Source organism: Lipotes vexillifer, unplaced genomic scaffold, assembly GCF_000442215.2.
Source record: "Lipotes vexillifer unplaced genomic scaffold, Lipotes_vexillifer_v1.1 scaffold543, whole genome shotgun sequence".
In the NCBI taxonomy this organism is placed as follows: domain Eukaryota; kingdom Metazoa; phylum Chordata; class Mammalia; order Artiodactyla; family Lipotidae; genus Lipotes; species Lipotes vexillifer.
In genome coordinates, this window is record NW_006799055.1 from 1,733,902 (window position 1) to 1,749,110 (window position 15,209).

A 15,209-nucleotide genomic window follows, 5' to 3' on the forward strand; every position below is an offset into this window, starting at 1 on the left:
ATCTTCCCGGACCGGGGCACGAACCCGTGTCCCCTGCATCGGCAGGCGGACTCTCAACCACTGCGCCACCAGGGAAGCCCTAAGTCACTGTATATTTTAATATGGTTGCACTTTGAATCATGATTGAATTTATTAATGTTCTAAATTAATGGGCTTTTGAATATTATTTAGATCATCTGGCATAGTAGGATATACAATATTCATGAGTAGGAAGTCTTGGAATAGAAAAAATTTGTGAATTAAAATAAATTTGTATCAGATATACCGTTTTGCCTATGCAAGTAAGTTAAAGATGAAAAGTTACCTTTTATGGAAAGATATACCTTTTAAAAAAAGACGAGAGGGCAATTTGCAAATAACACATTTCAAAAACTTTTTTTCCAGGATGTAGTTCAGGTTCAAAATTAAAAGGTCCTGAGCTGAGTTTAAAAGGCACCCAGCACGTGATGCAAGCAGGCCAGACGCTGTATCTCAAATGCAGGTGAGTGACCGTGTTGGTTTGGGGACAATCTGATTGCTCTTCCTTAGGCAGAACCACTCCCTAGGAGAGTAGAAAGGTGGCCCCCCAGAGTAGACAGGTAGACATCAGGGGCCTTCCGTCATCTGCCAAGTGCAAACCTCATGTATCCAGCATCCCCTGGAGGGTGATTCGTTCATCCATGGGATGGGAGGGAATTACTCACAGGGAATCGGGGGAAGGGATGCCCCGAACATTTTGAGTTGTTTAAAAGCTTTTCTAAATGTGTTACTTTTCTGTAAAGAAAGTGACTGTACTTAAGAAAAGACATCAGGATAGAAATGACAGCTTCAGAACTGGCCCCAGCCATGACTGACTGTGTTTTGTTTTCTTATCTGTGACTGCAGAGGGGAAGGGGCCCATTCATGGTCTTTGCCTACAACAGTGAATAAGGAAAGCCAAAGCCGGAGGCTGAGCATAACTAAATCTGCCTGTGGAAGGAGTGGCAAGCAGTTCTGCAGTACTTTGACTTTGAACGCGGCTCAGGCGAACCACACTGGCTTCTACAGCTGCAAATATCTCTCTACACCTGCTTCCAAGAAAAAGAAAGCAGAATCTACAATCTACATATTTATTAATGGTAAGACTTCCATTTTCTACATTCTCTTTGCTATAACTTTGCAGTGGGTCATAAATCCACCTGATCCATTGGAAAGAGAGCTTTCCTAGTGAAGAATTGGGCCAGGAAAGAGAGCCTACCCTAGCTGTTGAAACTTGTGGAGTGCGTTTTAATGTATTTCCTGAGTGTCAGTTTCAACCAGAATTTTCAAGGACCAGTCAGTCAATTGCATGCTCCCTTAAGGGAGAGACTCTTGTCTATTTTGTTCACCACTGTATCCATGGCACCTAGAATACTGTCTGGCACATCGTGGGATGAATAAATGAATGGCAAGCTTTTAGTTCTATTTCTTAATTATTGAGAAGCCCAAAATACAAGATTTTTGTCCTTTAACACACTGCATTCTCAGATACGTTGAGATTGTAAAATACTGTTCTATACCAAATTCATAAGTGTAATGTTGGCAGTTGTCACTTGAAGGTTACAAAAGTAATTCCAGTTAATGATACTGTATTATTTCATGTTCACAAAGCGAGTATTATAAAGATATGAGAGCAGGCACATGCCACTGCATAGTGAAAAGGGCGAAAGACAAAAAATGAATCATGTTCTGGTTATAATTTTTATAGTATAATTTTTTAGTTTTTTCCTTCCTTAGAGAATGAAGAAATGAAATAATATTCAGAGGGAAGAAATATAAAATCCTTAAAGAAACATAAAGTGGCAGTAGAAGTGGGTCCCTGGAAAGAATAATAAGGAAGATGACTTGTCACTTTGTTCTTCCTTGTTTTGTTCCAGCCAGTTTCCAAAACTTGCACAAGACTCTAGCCTTAGAGCTAAAGCTCTAACACATAGAGCAAAATTAGTAGGCACCTCAGGCACAAGCTCAAGTTAAAAAAAACAAAACAAACAACCATCAGCGTCAATAGCCTAAACACACATCCTGGGTCTTCCTCCCGGCGAGTTAGAGAACTGGGTCTCTGCATTGAAGGCAGCACCATAGACTTACATTTGGGTGGGAATCTTTTTTGAAATAAGGCAACTAGACAGTGTTTTACCTGAGCATAATATGTCATTTTCCAGATTCAGGGTTAGTCTTAGAGACAGTAGAACAGTAGTGTGATATTGGCAGTGACATATTAGCTCGTATCAGCCTGCTTTGACTGAGTCACTTTTCTATCCTGCTCCGCCAAACTCCTGTTTGTACATCTTGCACTTTTCCGGGGGGGAGGGGGTGGGGTGGGCAGAGAACTGGAGGAGGCAACAACTTGCTAGCTGATCGCCATCATAGGAACGCAACCAGCCCACTTAAAAATAAGAGGAGGAAGGAGGCCAGGGATCTTGGCTTGGAGAAGGCAGAGCTGCCTTCTCCAAGAGGGAAGAGAGGGCGGGGTCCGGGGGGGAGCAGGATTAAAGGGAGAGACACAGACACAACGTGTGCCAGTGGCGATGGAAAAAGTCATGTGCTCAGACATCTGTTCTCTTTTTCTAGCTCCACATAGTAGGTTATGTTCTGGTGCTTGTGGAGGAAAGAAAACGCTTTTATTCCTGTGTCTCTAGGGGAAATGGGGGGAAAATTCATTTATACTAAAATTCTTATAAAACTTTCTCCTGTGGGTTTATTGGTCTGACCTTCCGAATCAAACACTTAAATGAGTAAAAGAAGACCATTTCTCTTTTTTTCCCTAAGAAATAACATTCGGTTATTTTCATCTTTCACTCCTGCATTACTCAGTAGGCCTCATGGGTTATGGAGCCAGTAGGTAGGTGTGCAGAACCTGTCAACTTCAAGCCCCTTTGAAAACAGAAGAGAAACTTAGCTATTTAGAATTATCTCCACTTCCACTGTACAATAGAGCAGATCTGGCAAGTAAGGATCACTCTGGGTGTCAAATCAACAGTCATTCTAAGCCCCGTGAGGGCAAGGTCCATGTCTGCCTTAATTACTTTTATCTGCAAAGTGCCTCCCGGGTACAGTGCCTGGCTCATAGCAAGAATTCGGTAATATTTGTCACATGAATACATGAAGCGATTAACAGGGCTGTGTGGAATACTCTGTTGAAATTGACACTGAGGATGAATTTCAGGCCAAGTAGGAAAGAGAGGCATCACTAATTATCGCTGTCTGGTATGAGGCTGGGGGGGGGGGGGGGTACTGGCCGGGGTGTCATGTATGTATCATGTCTGCTCTCTGGTAGTAGCCCACAAACGTTAGCATAAAGGTACAAGTCCTAGTATCTCAAAACTCCTGCACAACTTGGTTGGGTAGAAGGAAATGGGGGGGGGGGTGAGTACTGGCCGTGGTGTCATGTATGTATCATGTCTGCTCTCTGGTAGTAGCCCACAAACGTTAGCATAAAGGTACAAGTCCTAGTATCTCAAAACTCCTGCACAACTTGGTTGGGTAGAAGGAAATCCTCTATTTCAAAGACTGTGTTCTTGGAGAGGGAAGGATATCAAAATGCGCTGATTGTGTTTCATAGGGCATTATTATTGGAATACCGTGAATATTATATGCGTTCATTGGGAAAATCTTTATGAGACGTGACTTTTAAATAGCACTAATAACAAAAGATATTTGAATCAATAATAGTGACCATAAGAGAGCACCTGAATGTTCTTTGTTTGTCAGTTAATTTGGTTAGCAAATATTTAGGGAACACTTGCTAGGTGCCTGTAACTGTACTGCTCTGAACAGTAACACGGATTTTGTTGTCTGTTTCCCGGTAGAGTGATATTGGTCTCATAATCACACTTTACTAAAATCCAAGTTAGCTATGTTATAATTCATTAAGCAGCTGTAACTTTTCCAAGTATCCTAACATTTTATGCATTTCCTATTTTCATTCTTTTATTAATTTTGTGTCTGAGAAGATTTGGTCTCAGGCTTCCATTATTATTGAATATTTACAACATTACAGGTTTAATTTTATTCAGGGGCACAAAACTGGTCTGGTCTCTTGTGACTCAGGATTGTCTCTGGGACTAATAACTCCAACCAGTTCCTAATACACAGCTGTGACTACTTACTAGATGTCAACTGGTTATCACTTATTTATTATTGTTGAATGTTTACTTTAGAGCATGTTATTGTTTGGACAATTTCTGCCCCTGGTAAGCATCTGCAGATGTGTTGGCGTTTCATTTTGGTTTTCTATAATGATGAGAAACACTATTAGACACCTCTTTTGAAAAGGCATAGATTTGTAGTCTGATAGGGTTCTGAGAAAAAGAATCAGGACTGTATAGCTTTGTCTGCATGACACCAAACCGTGCATGTGAATTATAAGCAAACTATTAATTAGATGGTTCCCACCTGAGCACTGATTTGGACATAACATCTGATATGTATAGGTAGTGTACAGAAAAATCAGTATCACCACTTTATCATTACAGCTTGTAGAAATCTACCAAACCTCTGACATAATGCATTAATTTCAATTTATTTACTCAAGTAAATAAATTATCAGTTTAATTACTCAAGTAACTACATTTAACTACTTTACTTTAAAAACCAAAATATAACTACTTTAAAAACCAAAACATAAAACAGAAGCAATATTGTAACAGATTCAGTAAAGACTTTAAAAATGGCCCACATCAAAAAAAATTCTTAAAAAGAAAGATCAAGCCAAGGGTATATCAGGGGAGGAAGATGATTGTCTTAGAATCAGTGTAATTTTAGTGAGACAAGGCTCTACTTGGCTATGGGACCTGGGATTTAAATTACTGGTAAATTTAAATTACTGGTAAGTTTAAATTTCCCTTAATATAATAACTTCTTACATTCGTGGTTTCTTTTCATTTAAACAAATGGTTTTATTTACATTATGCTGTTCGATTCTCACAACAATCCCGTGAAGCTTTCTTCTCTCCATTTTACAAGCAAAGGGCCTAAAATCCACTTCACTTGAGGCTACGTGGGGAGCGACGGAAAAGGGTTAGCAACAGAGTAAGGTGGTCAGATTTTTCCCTTCAGATTCTCAGTGGCGGGAGGAGACCAGAGGGGTCAAGACTGAGGCAGGAACACCAGGTAGGGCTGCTGCCAAGGTCACCGTTGTCATAGCTGTGGGAAAGGACAGAAGGTGATGGATTGGAGGGACTCAGTCCACCTTGGTGAGCTGGAGGGTCGTGGTGGAAGGGAGGAGGGAAAGTGACACTTGAGTTCTGTAGGGGCACCTGGGCAACTGCTCCCAGGTCCCATAGCCAAGTAGAGCCTTGTCTCACTAAATTACACTGATTCTAAGACAATCATCTTCCTCTCCTGATAAACTCTTGGCTTGATCTTTTTTTTTTCTTTTAAGAATTTTTTTTGATGTGGACCATTTTTAAAGTTTCATTGAATTTGTTACAGTACTGCTTCTGTTTCTTTGTTTTGGTTTTTTGGCCGCAAGGCATGTGGGATCTTGGTTCCCCAACCAGGGATCGAACCTGCACCCCCTGCATTGGAAGGCGAAGTCTTAACCACTGGACGGCCAGAAAATTCCCACCCTTGGCTTGATCTTGACAAGTGGCTGTTGAATGAGAGTAACTGAAAAATGCTACATACATTTTTTAAAAATTGCTTTTGGGAAAATGAGTGGAATACCCCAGCGATTATAACTACAAAATTCTGGGTCATAAGGAAAAACAAAAAGTACCCCTCGATGCTTTACTAATTACAAAACAAAAAGGTGTTAGCTGAATGGTAATGCCAGGGGTACTTAGGTAGTGTTCATCCGCCTTGCAGAGAAAAAGGAACACATTTGCATTTCTTTTCTGACCTTTTGGTATAGACAAGAAATTGGCTCCAGATCAGCCTTTTCTAAGTTAGAGGATTTCATTGCAATTAGCATTTTAATATATGAGCTTTGCCTGTAAAGTAAGGAAACTAACCAGAAGAGATTTTAATGGCATCTCCAAAGTAATTAATACTTTGTCAGTGTCTCTAATTTAGTTAAGAAGACCTTGAACTTAGCCTGTTGAGTTCCCCACGCTTTGAAGTCAGCCTATACCCTTCCCCTCTCTCCAGGTCCAAGACTTTTGGGGCTCTTTAAGTATAATGTCTTCTCTTGAAGCATTATAATTGAAAAGGGAAAGGAAAATGGGAGTCTGTGCTGTGGTTGAGTGGATATCTTCTAGTTCTTCCCTGTAAAAGAAACTCGTCTCTTGTGCTTCTCTTTACTTGGTTTTTCTCTCTACGCCTTTATTAAAGCAAATGGGTTGGAGCATTTTCACAACAGATTTCCCTTCCTTTGGTTCTCCTTTATGTATAAAATGAATGAGATTTGCATAGCAGCTTAATTTCAGGTAGAAAAATGATCAGACACACTGCGTATGTAATTGAAAAGTAGTAGGAATTCTAACAACCCAGATATCCTGGGAGAGAATGATCATTGTGCCTTCACATAAACCTATTTAGTGGGGAAAAGCTCTGTGTGGCTAGGGGATCTCCAACAAGTAAAAACACTGAAGGTGCAGATATTCTGAAAAGGATTCAACATACTTGCTTGTTCAACACATCAGGTTTTCCTGAAGGGCTTTTACATAACTCTCTGAGATAAACCACTTTGGTATTATTTCTTCCATTTTACGTATGAGGAAACAGCCGCTGTGACCTGCTCAAGACAGAGCGAATAAAATGACAAGCCAGGATGAGAATCCAGGTCAGATCCCAAGGTTAAGACTGTTTCCGCTATGCTACAGTTTCAGCTATTGATTTCAAACTATGAACCGACTGTTAATCTTTGACAATATACGTTATACAGTTATTACATTCTTTTCAATTTCAAATTCAATGTTGTTTTCTTTCTTTTGAGGAACGGTAGGTTACATTGGTTTCAGGGTGTTTTTCTGAGTGATAGGCCTTATGGAAACAAATCGCAATCCCAGAGAGCTTTGTGTTGTCGCCTGATGGGGTCAGAACTTGTTTGGGTACACACTCTTGCACCGCTGCGTTCCAGCTCACGTGGCAAGGGGAAGAGACATTCTGTTTACCAAGATGAGCAGGGCTCTTAAAAATCCCAACCATCAGTGGGCTGTGTAATCAAATTAGTGGTCTGTCATCAGCATTTAAAAAAAATAAAGCAGGGGAATTCCCTGGCGGTCTAGTGGCTAGGACTCCGCGCTTTCACTGCCCGGGGGCCTGGTTTGGATTCCTGTTTGGGGAACTAGGATCCCGCAAGCTGCGGGGCACCTGCCCTCCCCCCACCACCAAAAAAAAAAAAGCAGAATAAAATGGAAAATATCCAAGTATATTGCAAAAAGTAAGGGTAAACATTTAGTGAAACTTTTAAAATCTTTTGTTTCCATTTTATAAGATATGCAACATATATACATTATACTCACATATATGTAAAATACATATAAGTGTGTGTATGTGTTTAATGGGTCTGAAGTGAAATGTATTTCTTATTGTGGAACTCAGTACAATAAGTTGAAAAGTTTCAATCTTATTAAAGTGTAAACAGGTAAACTTATTAAAATTTTAACAGGTTGAGACAGGTCATTCCTGTACTTTGTGTTTAAGAAAACAGCACCAATCGTAAGCACCACGGTGTTTTTTGCCCGCCACTCCTGAAACAGAGGCCTGGCGAGAACGTAGTGGTGGAAATAACCCCTCTCCTCGAGTTGATGTGGCTACAACCCGTCATAAAATGTGTGGGTTTATGCAGTACACACTCCTCACGTTCCTGACATGGGGTTTCCCACAAATAGGTGTGACCCAGGAGGTGCAGTCAGCAGATGGCGTCCGTCTGTAGACATGGGTCACATGTCTACAGACCACCCGCAGGGCCCTCCCGTTCTGTGGAAGGTACGAAGAGCAGAGTTGCGGCATCTTAGGGTTTCGGAGGCCCCTGGTTCCTTTCTAGGACCATGACTTACAATAGATCTATGAGGATTTTAAAAGGTACAGATTGAACTTAAAATAATAGCTATTGCCCAGAAGCGGGTCTTTCCAGGGAGTGAACAGGACGCCTCTAATGGTCCTTACTGAGCCCCGCGATAGAACTTACTGAGGTTGTGGGGATCGTTCTGCTCCAACACCACCTCCACTGGACTCCCACCCGGGTCCAGTGCACCGCGGGGCGTGCGCACAGGATGCTGGGGCAGCACTGGGTAGTGGCTGAGCAGTGGTTGCCTGTTGCCCAGTTTGCCACAGTGTGTGGCAAGTCCAATCAGCACAGCCATGAAACAAGCAGGGACGTTGAGGAAGAGTAGTGATCTGCAGATGTACTCAGAGTTTCCCCATCTGCATTTTTTCCCGGGTGGTGAGAACAGTTCTAAGGTAGGGATGCACGAAGGGTGTCAGACCCCCAGCCCAAAGTGAGAGGAGGTCTCTGTGCTTTCAGTTGCATCACTGGCTGCCTTGTCAACACGCCACCTTCCATGCAGATCAGAACCATGATGGGGAGAGAGAGAGAGGCTGAACAGATTTTCAAAGCCTCTGAAACTTTTTCAGTGGCATCATTGTTGTATTTTTGTGGGAGAAACTTTCAAGAGAAACTATTTTTTTTCCATTCATCAAAATTCTCCTCTGAGGAAAAGCAGGCTAAAACAGTTGACATTTTGTAGGAAGAAAAAAAAAACAAACAACAAAGAAACCGTCTTAAAAAAAAGAAAGACCACTTAGCCATAGGTTGGCCAAGTTCTTTAGGTCTGGATTTCTTAGCAAATTTATGATATTATCTGTTATTGCTTGGTTACTGTCCAGGGTCTTCTCTGGTTTTAAAAGTCAGTTTCAACAGGTACTCATCACCCCTCCCGCTGCCCATTGGAAAAGCTGCTCCCCTCACCTCCCCTACTCACTTCATCTCTATCCTCAATGCATGGCTTCTACCACTTACTTTCTGAAACCTCTGCTTATTCCAGCACAAATACTCCCGTAAGAATTGCTTCCCAGAGTTTTGGTCTCAGGGACTAAGCCTGATGCTGCTTGAGCCCAGAGTTGTCGAGGAGAAAGTGTACTAGACACCTTGTACCCCCAGGAAGCAGCCAATGCAGACAGGTTGGGTGGTAGATATTGTTTGCCATCCTTCTCACATCATTGCCTGATGTATCTGCCCAGGAGACAGATGAACACGTTGGGGTGAACAGAGTTTGGACTCTCAGCCTTTGGATTACGCGTCTGGAAGCCCAGGTGGGTTTCCTAAAGTGGCAGCAGTTTGAGGCTGACCTGTATTTGCAGAATTCTACTTCAAACGATCCTCTGTAAAGAATTCCTAGGAATTCTCTGGCCTCTCTGCATACAGCTGCATCAAACATCTAATACAAGGTCAGGTTTTGCTGGATTTTTTTTTTTTTTTTTTTTTGCATTTTGATGAAGTTGTGAAAAAGAGGAAACACATATTGCTAGGATTTAAAATAGACACTGACGACATGGTTGGTTGGAGTTTTCCTTGGGAAACAGACCCCTCCACAGCCTGGTGCTGTGCTTCCTGTAAGGCTGAGGCATGAAGGAGACTATCCGTTCTCTCCATCATGGGGCGGTGGTGGGGATGGAGGACAGCTGATTAGGACCCACAGGGCAAAAGTTGAGAGAAGAGTGGCTTAACTCTTATCCATTCTCCTTCCAGCTACGTGAAAATTTGATGGAAGACACTCTTGATATCTTCAAGCCCTGGCGGTTCACATTTCCCTTCTAGAGACATTTTTGTCATTAGACACCAAGGGACCTTGATTATAGGAAACATTTACATGTGGTTGGGACAGAAGCCACCTGTGGTGGTGGATTTGTTGGAAGTCGGGAGTGTCACATCTTCTTTCTTTAGCCCTTGCCCCAAGCCCTGTGTTCACCTAGCGTGTTCCTAGGAATTTCACCCTTAGCCCTTGGTGGTACCTGCCAATTAAATGTCCAGGTCATTCCTTAAGAGAGAGCGTTTCCCGACACTCTCTAGGCTCCGTACCAAAAAAATGTGGCGTGCCAGCTCTCGAGAGCCACACAGCTAAGCTTTGCTCGCAGTAACACTATTCTGTGTCACCAGGCATTGAGTACAACTACATAAATCCTCAAAAATAATCAGAATGAACATACTCTTGACTGAGCCACTTGGACACAACCCAAGACCAGGAAAAATTAGTGACGGGGGTAGAATTATGAAATGTCAAGATGGCAGTGAAGTCCAAATAAAAATCCAATAAAATCGACCATATCCTCTCATTTTCTGCCCCACAAACAGAAAGTGTGAAAGATTGTCCGTCACAACTTTATGGTTTTTAAGGATTTTTTAAAAATCTCCTTTGTGTAATTTTTTTAAGAAAAATGAGCAAAGGGACTTTTTCAGGAGAAAATCCCCTCAAGCTGAAAAGGCTTTAAGTTTCTGACATTTCATAACTTTCTCTAACAACGGTAATGAAATGCCAGCCCCACCTAGAGACAAGAAGGTGCCCTAGTTTTGATCTCTGTGATCCTTGCAGTTTGGACAGTCTTTTAGTTTTCCTTTACTATTTAAAATATTTGTCGTTTTGGCATCAGTGCATTTTTGCTGGGCTGTGTTGGCAGTCATCTTGGCTAACTGTGCTATTCACGATTGGTGACTTACTAGTGCAATCAATGCCCCTCTCTTCCTTCCTTCATCAAATATCAATTAATATATTATGTTTTTTATTTTATTTTATATTGGAGTATAGTTGATGTACAATGTTGTTAGTTTCAGGTGTACAGCAAAGTGATTCATTTATACCTATATCTGTTCTTTTTCAAATTCTTTTCCCATTTAGATTACAGAATATTGAGTAGAGTTCCCTGTGCTATACAGTAAGTCCTTGCTGATTATCTATTTTATACATAGTAGTGTGTATGTAGATAAACTATATTTGAGACAACATGATCCAGGGTGCAAATTAGATTCAATCCCTGTTCTGATACATGAGAAGGTTTTGTCTTTGTACAGATTCCTTAATAACAGTTCACTCTTAGGTCTCACTGTGTGCTAGATGCTATCCTAGGCACCTGTATTGGTTAATGATTTCATTCTGATAACAACCCTAGGAAGCAGCACTATCATTTTCATCTCCTTTTCACAGAGAGGTGGAGTAACTGCCCATCTAACTAGTCATGTAACTAGTATGCAGTGGAGAAGGCAGCAGCCCCCTTTCCCATCAGGAGTTTATACATATAAAGTGCTTAGTTTTAGTGTCTGGCGTGTCGTGTGCACTGCTTACCTGTTACTGCTGCTACTGTTAGCATCTTCTGAGCCTCGGTTTCCTCATTTGTAAAACCAGAAGAGTGGTACTTTGTGCATTTGTCAGGAGATTCAGTGAGGTAACATCCATAGCACTGTGTCTGCACTTATAGGGGGACCAGTCAATATTAGTTACCATGGTGACAGGCACTGCCGGCTGGGCAGAGGAGGAAGTACAAAGATGATCCCCTTAACTGTCAAGGGTCTGCAATTAGTGATACAAATAAAATAGTTTACAACTAGCCATATTGTAAAGCACTATGGGAAGAGGGCAGTAAGAGGGGCCTAGACCAGGGATGCTCTGCCGGGGGAAAACCCCTCCCCACCCCTCCCCCACTCTTCTGCACCAGCGTTCTCGCACTTATTTTTCAGGTCTTGAGTTAAACATCACCCGTCCTGGGAAGCTCCTCAGACCCCCCCCCCCCCCCCCGAGGGGGGCCCCACTCCCAGCCAAGCGATGAGGGATGTATCTACTACACCCCATCTTCCTGCCTGTGGTCTAGACTCCTAGCACCGACGTTCCCTGCCTTTATTCTCTGAGACAGAGTTAATCATGCAGCACATTTACCAGGTGGTGACTTTTTTTTTTCTTAAACTTTAAAGACAACATTTTTAGTCTTCTTTTCAAGGCAATCGAATTTGAAAACGACTCGAGGCGAAGAGCAGGAAGAGCATGAAACCTTCCAGCAGACCGAGCCGGACAGACAGGAGGGAGGCTGAGCAGGTCGGGGACTCCACGTCAGATCTGCTCCATCTTGGAAAGGAGGTTGTCACAGATGCGGGTCAGTTCGTTCCTCGTTTTCTTTTGTCTTTTGTTCAACGTTCTCCTCCGGTGAGTGGATGCCCCTCTGCTCTTCCTTGGGCTCACGTGGAAGGTCAAGGCCTTCCGGAGGCCTGGCTCCGGGCCTGGACCACCTGCTCTCGGCCAGTTCGAGTTTCTCTTTTGCGCGGGCCTCTCAACTCAAGCCCCTCACACCGACCCCGACCCGCCTCCAGCGCCTCCCGCAGCGCCTCGGCCGGCTCTTGAGACGCAGGGTCTCCTTTTGCATCGCGTCCACGTCGTTCGGGCCGCCTTGCAGCTCGTCCACGAAGGCCCGGGCCAGGACACGCGGAGTAGGCCCGCCCCGGGGCCTCCCTCCCGCCCGCCGGGAGCTCCCGGGGAACCGGCGCCGCCGCGTCGCCTTGGGCGGCCTCCTGCGGGCTGAGGGGCGCCTGCGCCTACGAGCCGTGCCGGGAGCGGGTCCAGCCTCAGCTGCAGGCCGTTTCGTAAACCCGGACGTCCCAGGCCGCCCGCCCCGCCCCCGCGGCCCCACGCCGGAAGCTCCCTCAGCCCCATTGGCGCCGGCCCAGACCGCCCGGGCCGCAGGAGGAGTAGTGCCGGATCGCCGCCGAGAGGGTCTCCGCGGAAGGGGAGGCGCCGCCGCTCCGGGGTGAGTCCCGCGCGGCCCGCCCGCCGCACCGCAAACGTCAGCGTTCGGTCGTCCGCCTCCTCGGGCCGCTCTCCGCCCAGGTTGGTACCCTCGGCTGCGCGGCGTCGGGGAAGGGAAACCCTGGTCTGGCGGGGTGGGCGCCCATCCCAGTCCCAGCTGTGCCTTCGAGTACCTGGGGCCGGGGCCTCAGCCTCCCGAGGGTCGCGCCACGGGACGCTGTTGCCGGGACCAGAAGCGTCCTGGGCCGGCCGGGGGGTCCCCGCGGCTCCTCAGAGCGGGAACCAGGCTTGGTTCCAGGGCCGCGCTCCCGGCAGGGTGGGTCTTTTCTAGAAGGAATGAGAGTTAACGTAGTCCTCCAAGGCTTGTTCAAGTCGGCCAGACTTTGGCCTGGAGATGCCACTTGGTTTTCAAATCGTCCAGGGGTCTCGGGAGAGCTTGAGCCACCCAGGCCGGTCAGAGGCGGGTCTCATGTCCTCTGGGGGGGAGTGGGGGCGTTGGCATTGGCAAGTGCTCATTTCTGGAGAATTCCATCACTCATTTTGGTGTCCACCTGTAGAAGGAAGGGGAAGGAAGCGGTTTGGGCAGGGCGAGAAGTTGAGCTATGACGTAAGCCTGAGAACAGCTTCAGCCCGCTCCGCGGGCAGGGCTGGAGCGAAACTGGCTCAGCACCGTTTTCTAGAATAAGCCTGAAGTGTCCAAGTCTTTAGACCCCATCGCAGTGAGCCATTAGGTGTGAGTTGCTGCAGAGAGGTGAGCATGCCTGTGGTGTTTATCTGCAGCTAAAACAATCTCTTCAAGCAGCTGATAGATGCAGCCTGTTGCTGTGACAAGTTCTTCCCTGAAGGGGTACCTGATAGGCACATAATTGCCCACCGCATCGTGGTTCAGGGATAACTAAACTCGTCCATGGACAGTATACAGACCCGCCGCTCCGCGGCATGTGGGATCTTCCTGGACCGGGGCACGAACCCACGTCCTCTGCATCGGCAGGCGGACTCTCAACCACTGCGCCACCAGGGAAGCCCACACATGAGGTTTTAAAATTTATATTAGTCTCACCTGGCTTCCTGGGCGTTAATGAGGAAACGAAGGCCGCACGGAGCAAAGGGGCCAAATCGGGGGCAAAGATGCACGTGTCACGTGACAGAATCACCGTCCAAAAAATGTCCAACTGACTAGAACTGTGACCTGGGATTAACCAAATGAGCTTTGACAGGAATAAGTGTAAAGGACTGTATTTGGCTTGCAAAGCCCGCTAACCACTCTAGGACTACGGGGAGGCTGTGGGAGGTGGCGGCTGAGACAGCACATGTGAGAAAGAATTCAGGCTTCTAGTTGACTCCACATTCACCAAGAAAAGGAACCCGGCCTTGAACTGCGTTAACAAATAGATGGGGTTCAGAATAAAGGTGGTGCTAGTCATACTGTTTAGTTTACATTTCAAGAGGGACAATGAAGACAGGAATTCCGAGCAAATTCCTTAACCTGTCCCCCAAACTTCATTTTCCTCATCTGTAAAATGGGTACCTGCTCCACCGGGTTGTGAGTGTTAAGTAATTTGATGGTTTTCTTATTTTCACTGGCAAGGAACAACTAAAGGAACAGAAATGTTTAAAAAAGTAAAGAATTAGGTGGGAAAATAGGAGACACGAGTGTGTGATCGTCTCCTTCAAAGTTTTCCTATGTGGGAAAGAGATTAAGCTTCATCTTTATAATCCTAGATGGCAGAGCTACTATTTAAGAATGAAAGAAGTCAAGACAGGCAGATTTCAGCTCGATGTAAGAAAATACTGTCTAACGTCTAAAGCTATCCAACAGTGGAACGACCTGTCTTGGGAGGTGGTGAGTTCCCCGTGTGTCTAGGTTCTCAAGCACAGCACAGGTGCTCACTTGGTGGGGTTGGATAAGCTGATGCCCCAGGGTCTTTCCACTGTTGAGATTTGGGTAGGGCCTAGTGTGCATCTCTATCATTTATTGATCCCTGGCTGAGGTTCATTACCATATATCATCTCATTTCATCCTTGAAACCCAATGGGAAAAATTCTATTATCAGTCTCCTTTTACAGGAAAGTTGGAGAAATTTCATACCACGTTCAAGTTTGGGTACTTTGTGTAAGTTCCTAAGTCAAGCTTTGGACCCAGATCTGGTTGACTCCGAGGTGCCTGCTCTTGGCAACACGGCCTTGCTGAGCTTCCCCACCCACGACTCCCTTGGAACTTTGTGTGGGGGGCCATGGCGGGCAGTGCCGGGCTGCAGACTGGAAGTGTTCGGGCCAGATGCAGCTGACATACGTTTTGATTGGCAGGCGTAGTGCTTTTCGCTGCCAGTGTTTAATAATTGGAGGAGTTCACATAAAAATCTGATTTCCTACTTATCTTTAAAAACTGGAAACTCTAGCCACGCTGGCCTGTATTCCCACTTGGCAACAGCTGTCTGCAGCCAGCAGGGACTGCCCCTTCCAGACATGGCCTCACATTCTCAGCGGCCACCACCCCTACTGCCTCTCATACGGCTACCCTGCCCCCTTTGCCTTCCCTGC

At 45.1% G+C, this 15,209-nt stretch overlaps 1 protein-coding gene across 2 annotated transcripts in view; it reads left to right on the top strand.

The window, feature by feature from the left end:
• FLT1 (fms related receptor tyrosine kinase 1) overlaps window positions 1-15,209 on the top strand; it is a 177,855-nt gene that overhangs the window by 26,588 nt on the left and 136,058 nt on the right. For both annotated transcript variants that reach the window (XM_007471438.1, XM_007471439.1), the window contains exons 2-3: window positions 385-481; window positions 865-1,097. In XM_007471438.1, coding sequence (XP_007471500.1) covers window positions 385-481; window positions 865-1,097 — 330 coding nt within the window. The remainder of the gene's footprint in view (window positions 1-384; window positions 482-864; window positions 1,098-15,209) is intronic.